Consider the following 16,571-nt stretch of genomic DNA (forward strand, 5'->3'; position numbering starts at 1 on the left):
ACTTCAGATCAAATAAATGGGAATGTTTTGTAGAGGAGCTCAAACCTCAGTGTTTTGTTTTGTTTTGTTTTGTTTTTAATAAATCTCCCAAGATTATCCTAAGGTGCATACAGAGTTGAGAAACTCTGAGCTATGTTGAGCCTACAGACAACCCTTGGAGACGTGCCTGAAGAGTAGGTGATTAGGAAACAATTTCTTTTTTCAATGTCTTTAAAGGTATATGGCTTAATATTTTCCCTACTATAACAGGGCTGCTATAATGACAGATTTTACATATAAAAGGTATACACTAAATACCTTTTATAGTAAAAGGTATACACTAAATATATTAAAGGTATAAAAGTTAAAATTTTGTTTGGGATTAATAAAAATATCATTATTAAATTATTAAATTTATTTAAAGATTTATCATGTACGGATAATTAAAGATGTACCATGGGCCAGATGCTGTCTCAGCTGATTTGTTTTGAGAGTATTGCAAAAACATTGAAATCATGAGAGAAGTTCTGGGATGTGAGAAATCTATAGTTTTGAGAATTTACTGCTTTGACGAGGTAATAAGGACACACATGTACATTTGAAGTCTGCGGGTTTTGAAGAATGAGAATATTTTAAAAGGATGAGGCATGTGGGGTATAAATTTGGATTGTAGCTTTGCCACTTACTAGCTGTTGTAGGTTGGTTATGCATCCCCTTTGAGCTGCTTGTTTACACCCTTAAACCCACAGATTTGCTCTGAGATTTGAGTGTAACCTCTGTAGAGCACCTGGTGAAGTGCCTCACCTAGCAGGAAAAAGTTAATTTTTATAGAGTGTACATATACATTAAATTGAGTAAGCCTCATTCTCGAGTTTACACCAAATTTTGTTCTTCTGGTAGGAGGCACGTGTTGTAATAGGTAGGCAGAAGCTAAACACTGCAGAGTCATCTATCCTTCACTGAGTTAGGCAAATTGAGACTGTATTTGCCACAAATTCATCAGGTGCTTTAACTCAATGCAACTGGGGAGGGAAAAGGCGGAATCCTCTTTGAGTACTTTGCAGGGACACAGCCTTGAACAAAAGCAGCAGATGCATGTATCTATGCATGCTTGCTTTGACTATACCACTCATAAATTTCCTCCTGACTCTCAGTTTTCTGTGTCTGTAATGCTATTACAGAACTATTGTGATGCTTCTCAGGTCAATTCTGAGCTACTTTGAAGGCTCATCTTACACTAGGTGACCTCAGAAATATCTAGTTTCACTGCATTCTTCAGTCTGTGAAAATAGTATCCATTCTTAGTGACTAAAACCGGAGAATGTTTCCAGAATGAACAAAGGTAAGGGGAGGAGCAGTTTAGAAGACTGACCTTCAAGGAAACCAGGAGGACTAGGTGGTTTACTCTGTTACTTGAGCCGGTTATTAATCAACTCTGGAGGAGGAAATGGCAACCCCCTCAAGTACTGGGGAGAGAATCCCATGTACAGAGGAGCCTGGCAGGGTAGTCTGTGGAGTCACAAAGAGTTGGACGCGACTAAAGCAACTTAGCACCATTAATCAACTCATAAGATTTGAGGCAATAGAATGTTTTTTAGATTATCAGTTCCTCTTGGTTCAAGAGTCACTAAGATCTTTTGTGAAACAACATCTGAACATTTGATTCACATGTATGTTCATAACATAGCAAAATATGTTCTCACCCCCTGGGCCACCAAGAAGACAGCCTCTCATGCTGTCTGGCATCTTTCTGAGACAAAACAGCCTGTATTTTCACACCTTGAGTCATAAAATGCATTTATTCTTATTTCATTGAAAGAATTAAGAATTCAATTTGGTAATAATGAAATTTAAAAATTGAAACCTCATCCCAGAACTGATGGTAAATAGACTCATATGAGATGACTCCACCTATTGGACAAAGTGGTGTACTCCTACTCCTATCACCCATTACTAATAAATGAACCAAAGATGTGGGAGCTTCACTAAGGCACTGTGAAAATCAACTGGAGAAAAATAATTTCAGATGATTACTTGGTCATCACAAATGGAAAAGTAGAAAAGAAATTAGAAAACTTATTTTATCTGTTACAGGACAACCACTAAGGGAATTTCTTATTGCATTCTATGTTTTAAAATGTAGTAATTCCTGAAAGACCAAGATATACATTCACTGTTTATCAAAGCATTTCACAAATATTTGCTGATCTGATTGTGTCTGCACAGAATGTCAAGATTTTTTTGGTGGCTGCACTGTGTAGCTTTGGGGATTTTAGTTCCCTGACCAAGGATTGAACCTGTGCCCCCTGAAATGGAAGCATGGCATCCTAACCAGGAGACTACCAGGGAATTCCCAGAATGTCAAGATATTTAATCAACTATATATCTGGAATTTAGATGGGGGAAATGAATGGCTTGTGTAGAGTAGTATAGAAAAACTAATTTCTGAGAATAAATATGCTAATTATAAATTTGAAATCAAAGGACTTGAGTATTAACTGACTATTATTAGATTTTAATTAATTGTTTTCTATCCTACCTTATTTGATTGGCATTTTATTTTACAAGTTAACTAGCTTTCTATGCCTCAGTTTCATTTGCAAAATGAAGATATATTAATACTCAAAAATGGTTTACTAGATGGATGATTGTGTGCTCAGCACATTGATAAATATACACTGGAAACACACAGTCCCTGATACCAGAGAACACACTCTTAAGAGGAAATACAGAAAGAAGTCGTGCTAATATGAGGCAATATAAACAGCAATATACCCCAGCACGTAGAATTATCAAGGAATGGTTGCCAGCTCAGCCCCAGAAGTAAGTGGAGTTATACTCAAGGAAGGCTTCTTGGAGGAAGCAAACTCTCAAGTAAAACTTAAAGGATGAGTAAGAAATAATGAACAAGAAAAGGAGGGTGGAGACCTTGGGATGCTCCAAGCTGAAACTACTAATGGATTCATAAGATGACATTACAAGAGGGGAATCTGACAAAACCAAGGTTCTTGGGGCTCTTAGGGAATATCAGTCTTAACTAAGTGTATAGAATAGAATCCCAAAGAGACTCTAATCTTGAAAAGTAAGGTGGTGAAATAAGCCTCAGAAGTGTCCCAGAGGGCCTGCCATGGGCCTTCTGGAAACTTGGTTTCCCTTTTATTGGTTGACAGCTGACATTTTAGTTTCAACCTTCCAAGGAGCAAACACATTTCTTGGGCTTAGTGTCAGGAAGACCTGACCTCTTCATTGGAGTATGATTTTATTTATCAAATAAATCATGAAAAATACCATGTGGGCTTAATAAACATGAGACCAATGAAGTGGTTAGTGCTTCCGAGTCACCTTCTAACCCAGAAGTGTAGTGAATGGAACACTGATTTCCAGAAATAGTATTCCAGAATCTGCTGTGGTTCTCTCTGTATTTTAATAATCCGCATCTGCATTTTACTTCAAAGTTTTGTTATCTTCCTTGGTGATAGCTGTAGATTTTTGTTTTGCTTGTTTGGTTTGGTGACTAATAGAAAAAATTACTATTACAAAATCATTGCATTTTTGGTAAACTGTTTATTTTGTATTGGGGTTTAGCTGATTAACAATGTTGTGATGGTTTCAGGTGAACAGTAAAGGAACTCAGCCATACATATATGACAAAATCATTATATTTTTTAAACTAAGCGTTTGAATTGTATGCAAATGGTTTATTTTTATATTTATTATAATTCCTTACCTGTTTGTTCATGGATTCAAAAGAACCAGTTTCCCTTTAACCTTTAAAAGGCCTGTAAAGACTTTGTGTTTTCTTCACAGATACAGGCTAGTTCCAAAGGTCTATTTTCCTGAGCAAATTCATGATGTTGCACGTGCCACAAAGTACTTCCTGCAGCCAGAAGTCTTACGCAAGTATTCAGCTGACCCAGGCAGAGTCGGCATTTCTGGCGACAGTGCTGGTGGGAATTTGGCAGCTGCCCTGGGCCAACAGGTAACAGAGATCCCTGAGGTGCTGGTGAAAGGCGGATGCATGTTAATGTTCTGCAGACAGCACATGTCCACTAGGCATGGTGAAGGCCTAGCCGAGTAGGCTGGTTACTCAGGGGCCAAGTTACTGAGACGACTGTACTTGGGAACTTCTCAAAGATCTTTCTGAAGTAGGAAAATGGGTCTTTGAAAGAAGGGTCATCTCTGAGTCCTTGGAAAGGCCCTGATTACAATTAATGAGAGAGGAGAGCTAGCATTTTAGCATCCTACCCTTGCCCTTGGGGATATGTGTGGAAATTAAGTCTTCTCTGCTCCTTTTCCATGTTGGACTTGAAAAACCAGTGTTTTTGCTTATGTTTCAGTTGCTAAGATTGTTTCCTTAAACTTTGAGCCAAATTAAAAAATTTTAAAGTGTTTGTTAATATAAAAGAAAAAGTTAAATGTTAACTTTTAAGTTAAATGGTTCAGCCACTTTGACTGTTAAAATATATGTTAACCTGAGCTTGACATCAGGGACTTCTCCGATGGCTCAGACGGTAAAGCGTCTGCCTACAATGAGGGAGACCTGAGTTCAGTCCCTGGGTCAGGAAGATCTCCTGGAGAAGGAATTGGCAACCCACTCCAGTATTCTTGCCTGGAAAATCCCATGGAGGGAGGAGCCTGGTAGGCTACAGTCCATGGAGTCACAAAGAGTTGGACACGACTGAGTGACTTTACTCACTCACTGAGTTTTACTTGGTTAAATTTTGTCTAACTCTAATGGCATCCCAGATTTTGGGCAGCTGTGTAAATTCAAAGATGAGTACATTTTTTTCCTCTCATATAGGTTAAATAAGAATAGCATTTCTGTCTTCTTACCTCCAAATTTCTTTTGGCATTCTCAAATAGCATCTGCCTTTTCATTTGTGGAATGTCCTGATTTCTTCTCTTTTGCTGTAATTAAAGAACTTAGTTCTCCACTTGGCACTGGTGGGTTTGCTATCCACATGTCCTGGTGCACTGGGGAGAGAATCATGGGCTTTAGAACCAGACAGAACTGGGTGGAATCCAGGCCCCCCTAGGGAAGTTGTATGGCTTTGGGCAAGTCTCAGGAAAATGAGGATCGTGCCATCTGAATGAAGAGCTGTTGCCAGAACTTAGTGAGATGATGTATGTACAGTTCTTGGCATGTATTAAGAACTGCTTTTACAGAGCAATTACATCTTCCCTCAGGATAGGGTTCTAAAGTCTGTTGCGAAACAAAATTGTTTGGCTGAAGTTATCTTGAAGATTGTTTAGTAGCCTGTGAAACACAGTGACCTAGTTAGCTGCCTTTTAGATGTAAAAAATATATCATTTTAGACACTAGAATTACAAAATGAGGCAATATATTTGCATTTCAGGGAGACCTGGGGGAATGGAGTTCTGCAGTGGTAGGGGTTCAGTCACATTCCCGTCTCAGTTGCACTCTCAGACACACACTCATGAAGTACAATGGAAGGTGCACTGCCAGCATGATTGAAATTCCCTCCCTCTCACCAACCGTGAGGACTCTAGGCTTTTCAGAGGAGAGACCATGAGGTCCTGTTAAAAGACTTTGGAGTCCCATCATCTGTTCATTTAGCTTTTCATACCCATGTCCTCTGGAAGAGTCAGCCTAGTTTTTTCTCCCCAGTAAGGCACTGCCTTTTGGGGCCTTTCTTGGGAATACAAAACTATCCATCCATAACTCCCAGCATGATGAGTATCATGCCAAAGGATAGAAACAAAGACTGTTGATGGGCGTTTAAAGACCTAAGAGATCATGTACTTTCGAAGTGTTCACTCAAAACTATGAGTTGTGAACATCACACCTTTCTTAGTAAATATCCAGCAGCTTGAAGGGTGGTGGTGATGGTGGTGGCCATTCAAAGTGAAATGAAATAATGTGTTTGCTTTTTCTTCTCCAGTTTAATCAAGATACCAACCTAAAAAATAAGCTCAAAGTGCAAGCTTTAATTTATCCAGTTCTTCAAGCTTTAGATTTTAATACACCCTCTTATCAGCAAAATATGAACACCCCCATTCTGCCCCGGTATGTCATGGTGAAGTACTGGGTGGACTACTTCAACGGCAACTATGACTTTGTCCAGGCAATGATAGTCAACAATCACACGTCACTGGATGTGGATGAGGCTTCTGCCCTCAGGGCCCGTCTAAACTGGACATCCCTTTTGCCCACTTCCATCACAAAGAACTATAAGCCTGTCATGCAGACCACTGGCAACTCCAGGATTGTCCAGGAGATCCCTCAGCTGCTGGATGCCCGCTCGGCCCCCCTCATCGCAGACCAGGAGGTCCTGCAGCACCTCCCAAAGACCTATATTCTGACCTGTGAGCACGATGTCCTAAGAGATGACGGAATCATGTATGCAAAGCGTTTGGAGAGTGCAGGCGTGGAGGTGACCCTGGATCACTTTGAAGATGGCTTCCACGGATGCATGATTTTCACCAGCTGGCCAACTAACTTCTCGGTGGGAATTCGGACTAGGAATAGTTATATCAAGTGGCTGGATCAAAACCTGTGAAGGAGGGAGATTTCTGAAAAGCTTGAGCCCCTCCTGATGACCTGCACCTGCTTTGGAAAGACATTGACTCTTTAGTCGACTAATTTCCTCTCATTACTTATGAATTATGGAATCTCTATTCCCTGCAGACTTCATGTTAATTTAATTTTAAGAAATGCTTTTGAGTAACATAAGTGCAAAAACATCTGAATCTGGTCCTGTAAGTGGGCCAGTCTCTCTGTTCATGTTTTAACCAAATTACTACTAATGCCCACAGCTACAGACAGCAGGGTTAGGAGCTGGAATTAGGCTTGGGTCTTGCCTCCGTCAAGTTCTTTTTAGAAGAAATTCTACCCGCTGCGGATGACCTTTAATGAGTAAAGAAAATGTGGGCTCTTCTTCAACTTGCTAGAGTTTGAGTTCAGAGCAATGTTAAATATGTGTACTTCAAGGTCAGTGCTGGGTACCAAATGCCCTCTGTTCTTTATGGATGGGTGGTTTTGTTTCCTATGGGAATTTTGGCAAAGCTGTTCTAGCAAGGACAAGTTTCTCAAATGACTTTCTTCCTTTACAGTGTTAATTTATATGATAGCTATCTATAAGTCCAGCTGGATTATGATAATACTTGAAAGTTACTTTCTACCACTATTATTAGAAAATAAGAGGTTGCATGCACTGGATATCTGCACACCGTTGTTTTTTGGTTATGCCATCTCCCTGGGGGAGATCTTCTGGGAGCAAATTTATTTAGATTTAGAATAAATGTTCTTTTACAAAACAAGTAAAAATAGACAAGTGAACCAACCCAATGTTTTCATAATGGCTACATCTGACATAAGTTACTAAGAATAGTGTGTATATATTTGGCATAGTCAGAGAAGAAGATACGTTTAATATTAAAATTATGAAAAATGCCTTTAGAGGGTCTAGTTTATTCTTGAAAACTCAACCTTTTCACTTGTGTAGCTTTAAAATGGGACTATTTTGGTATATATAATGTATCATTTATTTTTTTAAGTTATTTAATGTTAATATATATAGCTAGACAAGATTTTTCAGGATAAAGTCAGTAAAGAATATTAAAGATAATGATGTTTTTTTAAAAAAAAACTACCTTAAGGTTTAAAAAAGTGACTTTAGAATTATATCCACAAATAATTTTATGGAAAGAGGTAAAATAGCTATTAATATTATTATATATTGAATAAAAAGCCTAAATACTTTGATGTTTATATGTATAACAAGTTAAAATAATTAGACACTATGATTACACCTAGTAAAGTCATCTAAGTTCATAGTTCAGGAACTTAGATGAGATACGCACTGGTCATTTCTGCTGTCTGTGGTTGGAGGAGCTACTTCATACTCTTGTGGTGATACCCTTCATTATCACCTTCCAGCTAGGTCTGAATTTACAGTAGACCAAGTTTCATTTCATGTGAAGCCTTCACTGCCAGTGGGACATCCTTGGCACAGAAAGAAGCTCCAATTCTGATTCGACTTGACTATGTTTTTGCTCCTTCCTGCCACTCTTCCTACTGCTCCAGTCTGTGCTTCTTTTAGGCACTGAAGAAAGCAGACATACAGCCAAGCCTTGATACAGTCAATTCACCAGAGGAAAGAAAGTAGAACCTTTTTACTCATTTGGAAGATAGGTATTTCCTACTTATGAGGGGGAAATAACAAATGAGAATCTGCATATTTATTGTTCATTTATTATTTAAGTTACGAGCATTTTATGTACGGAAGTAAATGCAACAGTGAGTATATGTGTGTGTGCCTATGTGTGTATGAAAATAATCATACAGACTAACCTGCTAATGGACTCGGGCAAGTCACTTACCATCTCTGGGCCTTTTTGGCCTGTCCTCTAAAATCAGAGAATTGAACAACTTTATGAGGTACCTTCCAATTATACATTCCAACCGTTTTGTCAGACTGGCGAATTGTATTGGCTTCTTCTTCAACAGTGTTTTGTTTTCTAGGTCATTATTCCATATACACAGACATATGCAAGACCAGTTTTGTTTATTTTTTCCTAAAAAACTTGGACTTTAGTTCTTATTCTATGATAGCTAACCTCCTGATTTAATACTATTCTTTTTTACATCATTTGAAGGAACCAATGTTTGGATCTTATTTTGAGGTTATCCATCTCTAGGGAAGCAAGAAAATATAATACATGCACAAAATTCCTTAAAATGGCATTTTTCCCCAAAGTTGTGAGCCAGATTTTATAGTAACTACAGACAATAAATCTAGCCCTTCTAGATGTCCAAAGGGCTCTCTCAGATGAAAAGAGGGAGTGAAAGAAAAAGGGGGTCAAGCACTGTTTCTGATGAAGCATCTCAAGTTTCATTAAAGCTTATATTGAGAATTCCATGGTGGTCCAGTGGTTACAATTTGGCCCTTTCACTGCCATGGCCTGGTTTTGATCTCTGGTCAGGGAACTAAGATCCTGCAAGCCATGTGGCGAGGTCAAAAATAAATAAAGCCTTTATGTATGTGATAATGACTTACAGTGTATCCCACCTTGCTTGAAGTTTTCCTTGGAATAATAATTGGGAATCATGATACACAAGAACCACTAGATGCAAGAGAGGCTTATTGTTGTTTAGTCGCTAAGTCATGTCCAATTCTTTTTGTGACCCCATGGACTGTAGCCGACCAGGCTCCTCTGTCCATGGGATTTCCTGGGCAACAATACTGGAGTGGGTAACCGTTTCCTCCAGGGAATCTTCCTGACCCAGGGATTGAACCCACGTCTCCTGCAGTGACAGGTGGATTCTTTACCACTGAGTCACCAGGGAAGCCCACAAGAGAGGCTAAACCAACCAAAATCTGAGTGCTAAGAATTCCTTTGGGAAACATACAGAGTTTGTGTTGAAGATACTTTGGTTTGAAATGAGTTTAAGTTTTTTCTTATAAAGAAAGTTTATGCTCTGCAAATTGATTTTTTTAAGTGTTATGGCTTTGTTTTCCCATTTTAAGAAAAGAAGTGAACAGTCTTTTAATAATGTTGTTTGTGAAATGTGAACATAAATATATGATGAAAAAATCTGTACTATAAAATATAGTGAAGTATAAGTTAGTTAATCTTTTATCATTGATTTGTGAAGAAGTTAAAGACTTGTATAATTATATTTGGGAATATAATATTTTGTGCATGATCTTTTAACCTTTGACTTTTTGCTTATTTCTCACTGCAAAGGGGAAGGCAGATTTTATGAAGGATTTTGGTAGCCAATCTATTTTGTAAGACGAAAATCCACTGTGGAGGTAGGAAAGTATAAATCTGTTTGATTCATGTTTGTAAATAAACTGTCTCTGTCTGGGAATGTGCCTCTTTCACTTCCCCTCATTCATTTTCTGGTTCCCATTTCCCTTTCTCTCCATATCCCAGGTCCCTAGCCACAGTGGGAAATTGTGCGCAAATCTTCGCCTCCTGGAGTCCTCCAGCTCCCTTTCAATTACTGAGAAGGGCTCAGTGGCCTCCTTTATGGCATTCATTTTGTGTCTGGATACAGTATGTGCTGCTCATACTGGAAACCTGCCTTGAACTGGCTAGAATATTAATAAAAACGAGGCAGACCCTTCAACAATCTGAGGACTTTCAATACACATTAAGGGTGTATCACAGTGCATATGAATTTATATTTGAACAAGTTCAACCAGAGAAGCATTGACACCACTGAAGGCAAGTTTTCTCACTAACTCTGACATTACAAGCAAAGCTAATAATTTCATGATTGAGTTTGTTATGCTCAGTTTACTTTAATATCATAGGAATTAATAAAAAAAATTTTTTCAAAATAAATTGATTTGGTTCTAAATGGTCACATATGTGTGGATAAATTAGATTTTCCTATTCAATTAGAGTTATTTTCATCTTCTCCAACAAAACCTCTGGTGGGTGGCTATATTTTGCTGGCAGGATCCACTAATGGTTCCTTTGGGGCATTTAAAATGCACTGTAAGTGTTCTGTCCACTTAGCACCAGCATTTTGTCACTAGAGAGAGAGGTTGGTGACATTTTGTGTCTTGTTTGGAATGTTCCTCCCAGATATTTCAGATTGAGAGCTCCATCTTCTCACATAGACTTTCTACCCAGACTAGCTATTTGTTGCTGTTTTTCTTTCATAAGAGTAGAGTTTTCCAGTTGCTACTTGACATGCAGTGGTTTAATATATGGGCTGTGGAGGCAAATATGAGAATCCAGATTGTTCCTGTTAGGCCAGACATTAAAAAGTTTTGTAAACACATAAAACAATGCTACACTTCTCACTCATTTGTGTTTGGAAATTTTAGTAATTTTTTTCCCCCATAGAATATAGCTTAAGGTAACATGTAATAACTAAGTACATTATTAACTATTGAGTTAGCCAGAAATTTTGTTTAAGATGTTATGGAAAATCCCAAATAATTTTTAGCTAATCCAATATGTTTAAAACTTCTCAGTTTTAATTTCTAATACAGTAAACATCAATAAAGTTCATATGAACAACAGTTATTTGGAGTCCTCAGTAGTTTTTATAAATATGAGAAAATTATGAGACCAAAAGAGCAGAGAAATGCTGTCATATAGCATCATTCCTGGGCAAGCCCTGTATATGGTGCTAGGCTGCACTCAGCCAAAACCAACATACAGTTCTGCACGCACACCATGTTTCTCTTACCTAGTACTCTTCTCTACACTTGCCCTTGCCCTTCCTTGTCTTCCTTTGCCAGTCTGCTCCAGGAAGCCTGTCCTAACTCCTCCCTCCTTGGGATTTTTAGAGGTCTCTCCTCTGCCTCATATTGCACTCAACACATAGCAGATGATGGCCAGTTAGTGGGTAGTGGGTCTGACTTCCTCACAAGACTGTGGGATCCTTGATGCGTCATGTCAGCATCAATTTTATAACTTCAGTGCCTGACACAGTGCCTCTCATGGTATAATAACTCAATAAATCTTTGCTGAACAAATGTTTTTATGTTGTCACAATTAAAACACAGTGTTATTTTCAATGACCCACCCTTATGGCAGAAAGTGAAGAACTAAAGAGCCTCTTGATGAAAGTGAAAGAGGAGAGTGAAAAAGTTGGCTTAAAGCTCAACATTCAGAAAACTAAAATCATGGCATCTGGTCCCATCACTTCATGGCAAATAGATGGGGAAACAGTGGAAACAGTGGCAAACTTTATTTTTCTGGGCTCCAAAATCACTGCAGATAGTAATTGAAGCCATGAAATTAAAAGACGTTTACTCCTTGGAAGGAAAGTTATGACCAACCTAAACAGCATATTAAAAAGCAGAGACATTACTTTGTCAACAAAGGTCCATCTAGTCAAGGCTATGGTTTTTCCAGTGGTCATGTGTGGATGTGAGAGTTGGACTATAAAGAAAGCTGAGCCCAGAAGAATTGATGCTTTTGAACTGTGATGTTGGAGAAGACTCTTGGGAGTCCCTTGGACTGCAAGGAGATCCAACCAGTCCATCCTAAAGGAGATCAGTCCTGGGTGTTCATTGGAAGGACTGATGATGAAGCTGAAACTCCAATACTTTGGCCACCTGCTGCAAAGAGCTGACTCATTTGAAAAGACCCTGATGCTGGGAAAGATTGAGGGCATGAGGAGAAGGGGATGACAGAGGATGAGGTGGCTGGATAGCATCACCGACTCAATGGACATGAGTTTGGGTGGAGTCCAGGAGTTGGTGATGGACAGGGAGGCCTGGCGTGCTGCGGTACATGGAGTCGCAAAGAGTTGGACAGGACTGAGCAAATGAACTGAACTGAACTGAACTGAACTGAATTGACTGAAAATTATGCCTGGTGCCATTATATATATTTGTTTATTTACTCTTTTTTTTTTTTACTCTTAAGACAAAAATTTGTTTTTGTCCTCCGCGCCTCCCCCCCTCCCCCAAATGTTTTTCTTTCTACTAATTCATTCAAGACATCCGGTCAACAAATGAAATCCTGGTGCCTACAGAATATATTTTAAAATTCAATGCAACAGCCAGCAGAGGGCGCTCTTGAAAGTAGATGGCATTAGCCATTCATACAGCAGCTTGTTTCACCTGGAGTTTAAAAAGAGATTTCCTAACAGCTGATAAAAGGTAATGACTACCCACTCCAGTGTTCTTGCCTGGAAAATTACATAGACAGAGGAGCCTGGAACACTACAGTCCAAGGGGTTGCAAAGAGACATGACTAAGCAACTAAGAACTTTCTCTACAATGAAAGGTAAGGGGCTGCCCCAAATGGCTTATCGGGCAAAGAATCCGCCTACAATGCAGGAGACACAGAGGATGCAGGTTTAATCCCTGGGTGTGGAAAATTCCCCTGGAAATGGCTACCCACTCAAGTATTCTTGCCTGAAAAAACCCATTGGCAGAGGAGCCTGGAGGGCTACAGTCCAAAGTGTCGCAAAGAGTCGAATATGACTGAGTGACTAAGCACATATAATAGGTAAATAAAAGGGCATGCTGTATTTAATCACAGAATAAGGTAAACTGAGCGTTTTTAAAATAGAGAGACTTTAAAATCCTCAAAAGTACCTAGAGGGGCTTCCCAGGCTCAGTGGGAAGTGGCAAAAAGTCCACCTGCCTAGTGGGCTACAGTCCACGGGGTCACAAAGAGTCGGACACGACTGAGCACCCCGCACGTACCTAGAGTAAATGACTGCATTTTCTTTCGTGTGTGTGTGTTAACTTTTATTTTTTTACATTCTCTTTTTTTAAATTTATTTATTTTAATTGGAGGCTAATTACTTTACAATATTGTATTGGTTTTGCCATTCATCAACATGAATCCGCCAGAGGTGTACAGTGTTCCCCATCCTGAATCCCCCTCCCACCGCCCTCCCCATGACTGCATTTTCAAAGCAAGGCAAAACTAAAAAGCACTCACAGTGACTCTTTGTTAAAGCATGTCTCTGCCCACCAAAGTATTTTGTCTTTTTTAAAAAAACATGTTTTTATTCAAGGTAGATATTTGCCATCCATTTGGGAAAAGGCTGACAGAAAAACAGCATTCTTCATTTTTGTACCACTTAGTATAGCAGGAAATATAGGACCTTCATCTTTTGTTGTGCTTGCTGGCCAAACCCAGCAGCCAGTGCTGGATGAATCCTTAGTTGGGAAGAAACTACCTTTGAAAACAATAGGTAAGGCAGAGCTAGGTAGCCTTTAAAAGCTAAAGCACATTTTCAATTCAAACAACATTCAGCAGTGACATTTTCATATTGCTATACTTCAAAAAACAGATATGTTCCATGGGCCTCCCTGGTGGCTCAGTGGGTTAAAAAAAAAAAAAAAATCAGTCTGCCAATGCAGGAGACAAGAGTTTCATTCCTGAGTAGGGAAGATCCCCTGGAGAAGGAAATGGCAACCTACTCCAGTATTCTTGCCTGGAAAGGCCCATGGACAGAGGAGCCTGGCAGTCTGCAGTCTATCGGGCTGCAAAGAGTTGGACACGATGGAGCAACTGAGCGCGCACACACACACACACGCACAATATGTCCATGGTTAAGGGAAAAAGCTTGTCACCCAGCTCACGATAGAACCGAAGAAACAGCCTGTGCTAGAATTAAGGAAGGAAACCACAATTCCAGTACTAGCTCTACTAGAAATTTCTCAGTGAATTTAGGTAACTCTTCATTGGTGCTTTGGTTTCCCCATTTAAAATTTATATTTACCTAAACTTTCTTGCTGCCTGAAAATACTTGAAACAGCTGATAATGTAAAAATATAATGAAATAGTGATATAGAAATAGGCACTTATAGCCAAAGAAAAGAACAAAAATATGCCAAGTAGAAAAATCAGTTGTGGTTAACTTCTGGTTTGGCTCTGAGTCCCCTGACAGTTAAGGAAAATAGTAGAAAACATGATTAGTGATTTGGTGTTTCTATCAGTGTTTCTGAGGCATTCCAGTTTCTTAGGGTTGGTGTTTCCCTAACTGAATTAAAAAAAAAAAAATCCCTCCTTGCAACTTAATGAAAAAAATCCTTAATTATTTTAAAGCAAATACAATAGGAACTCATACATAACTATTTAGTCAATTTTGATGAAAACTGAGGACATTATTTTAAACTTCAGTGTATCCATATGTTCACTCAATCAAAGTAATAGTGCTTACCCTACTGCCCACCTCAAAGGACTATTCAAAGCTAAAGAAGAATATTTTTTTTGAAACTTATGAGTTTGTTGACCTGAAATAAGTAGGCAACCAAATATTTCTCCAGCAAAAAATGAGTTTATTTGGGATCAGCAGAGAATTGCAATTCCTAGCCTGCAGCCAAGATGATCCACATGCAAGTCCCAGCATGGCAGGGAAAGGAGAATGTTTTTACAGAGAGGAAAAGGAAATTGGGAGGACTATGTAGCAAATACCCTGGAGAAGGGAAAAGCTATCCACTCCAATATTCTGGCCTGAAGAATTTCATGGACTGTATGGTTCATGGAGTCACAAAGAGTCAGAGACAAGTGAGTGACTTTGACTTTCATATGGTAAACAAAGAGCTGGTAGCTTTTCGTTAGTTGAATCATTGTGGGGAAGAGAAGGGTCTATTTTCTTGTTGTCCTGTGCTCAGTTGTGTTCAACTCTTTGTAGCCCACCAGGCTCGTCTGTCGAGCTCTTTCAAATCCTAGAAGACGATGCTGTGAAAGTGCTGCCCTCAATATGCCAGCACATTTGGAAAACTCAGCAGTGGGCACAGGACTGGAAAAGGTCAGTTTTCATTCCAATCCCAAAGAAAGGCAATGCCAAAGAATGCTCAACCTACTGCAAAATTGCACTCATCTCACAAGCTGGTAAAGTAATGCTCAAAATTTTCCAAGCCAGGCTTCAACAATATGTGAACTGTGAACTTCCAGATGTTCCAGCTGGATTTAGAAAAGGCAGAGGAACCAGAGATCAAATTGCCAACATCCACTGGATCATCGAAAAAACAAGAGTTCCAGAAAAATATCTACTTCTGCTTTACTGACTATGCAAAAGCCTTTGACTGTATCGATCACAACAAACTTTGGAAAATTCTTAAAGAGATGAGAATACCAGACCACCTGACCTGCCTTTTGAGAAATCTGTATGCAAGTCAAGAAGCAACAGTTAGAACTGGACATGGAACAACATACTGGTTCCAAATCAGAAAAGGAGTACGTTAAGGATATATATTGTCACCCTACTTATTTAACTTATATGCAGAGTACATCATGAGAAACGCTGGGCTGGATTAAGCACAAACTGGAATCAAGATTGCTGGGAGAAATATCAATAACCTCAGATATGCAGCTGATACCACCCTTATAGCAAAAAGTGAAGACGAACTAAAAAGCCTCTTGAGGAAAGTGAAAAAGTTGGCTTAAAGCACAACATTCAGAAAACTAAGATCATGGCATCCGGTCCCATCACTTCATGGGAAATAGATGGGGAAACAGTGACAGATTTTATTTTGAGGGGCTCCAGAATAACTGCAGATGGTGATTGCAGCCATGAAATTAAAAGATGCTTACTCCTTGGAAGGAAAGTTATGACCAACCTAGACAGCAGTAGGTAAAGAACTCATCTGCCAATGCAGGAGCCAAAACTAAAGTTCTATGTAGGCATTCAAGCTGCTCTAATTTATCTTCCATCTACAAACTATTTTCTGTTTTGCCTGAAGTACCAGTTCAGTTTCAGTTTAGTCACTTAGTCGTGTCCAACTCTTTGCAACCCCATGAACCACAGCACGCCAGGCCTCCCTGTCCATCACCAACTCCCGGAGTTCACCCAAACCCATGTCCATTGAGTCGGTAATGCCATCCAACCATCTCATCCTCTGTCATCCCCTTCTCTTCATGCCCTCAATCTTTCCCAGCATCAGGGTTTTTTCAAATGAGTCAGCTCTTTGCATCAGGTGGCCAAAGTATTGGAGTTTCAGCTTCAACATCAGTCCTTCCAATGAACACTCAGGACTGATCTCATTTAGGATGGACTGGTTGGATCTCCTTGCAGTCCAAGGGACTCTCAAAAGTCTTCCCCAGCACCACAGTTCAAAAGCATCAATTAATTCTTCAGCCCTCAGCTTTGTTTATAGTCCAACTCTCACATCCATACATGACTACTGGAA

The 16,571-nt window shown here is 39.3% G+C and overlaps 1 protein-coding gene across 2 annotated transcripts in view; it reads left to right on the forward strand.

The window, feature by feature from the left end:
- Window positions 1–9,817, forward strand: part of NCEH1 (neutral cholesterol ester hydrolase 1) — a 69,208-nt gene extending 59,391 nt beyond the window's left edge. For both annotated transcript variants that reach the window (XM_069559842.1, XM_069559852.1), the window contains 2 exons: window positions 3,787–3,958; window positions 5,883–9,817. In XM_069559842.1, coding sequence (XP_069415943.1) covers window positions 3,787–3,958; window positions 5,883–6,500 — 790 coding nt within the window. In that variant the 3' untranslated portion in view covers window positions 6,501–9,817. The remainder of the gene's footprint in view (window positions 1–3,786; window positions 3,959–5,882) is intronic.
- Window positions 9,818–16,571: the final 6,754 nt, after the last annotated feature.

The sequence above is a fragment of the Ovis canadensis genome, chromosome 1, assembly GCF_042477335.2.
Source record: "Ovis canadensis isolate MfBH-ARS-UI-01 breed Bighorn chromosome 1, ARS-UI_OviCan_v2, whole genome shotgun sequence".
Classification (NCBI taxonomy): Eukaryota; Metazoa; Chordata; class Mammalia; order Artiodactyla; family Bovidae; genus Ovis; species Ovis canadensis.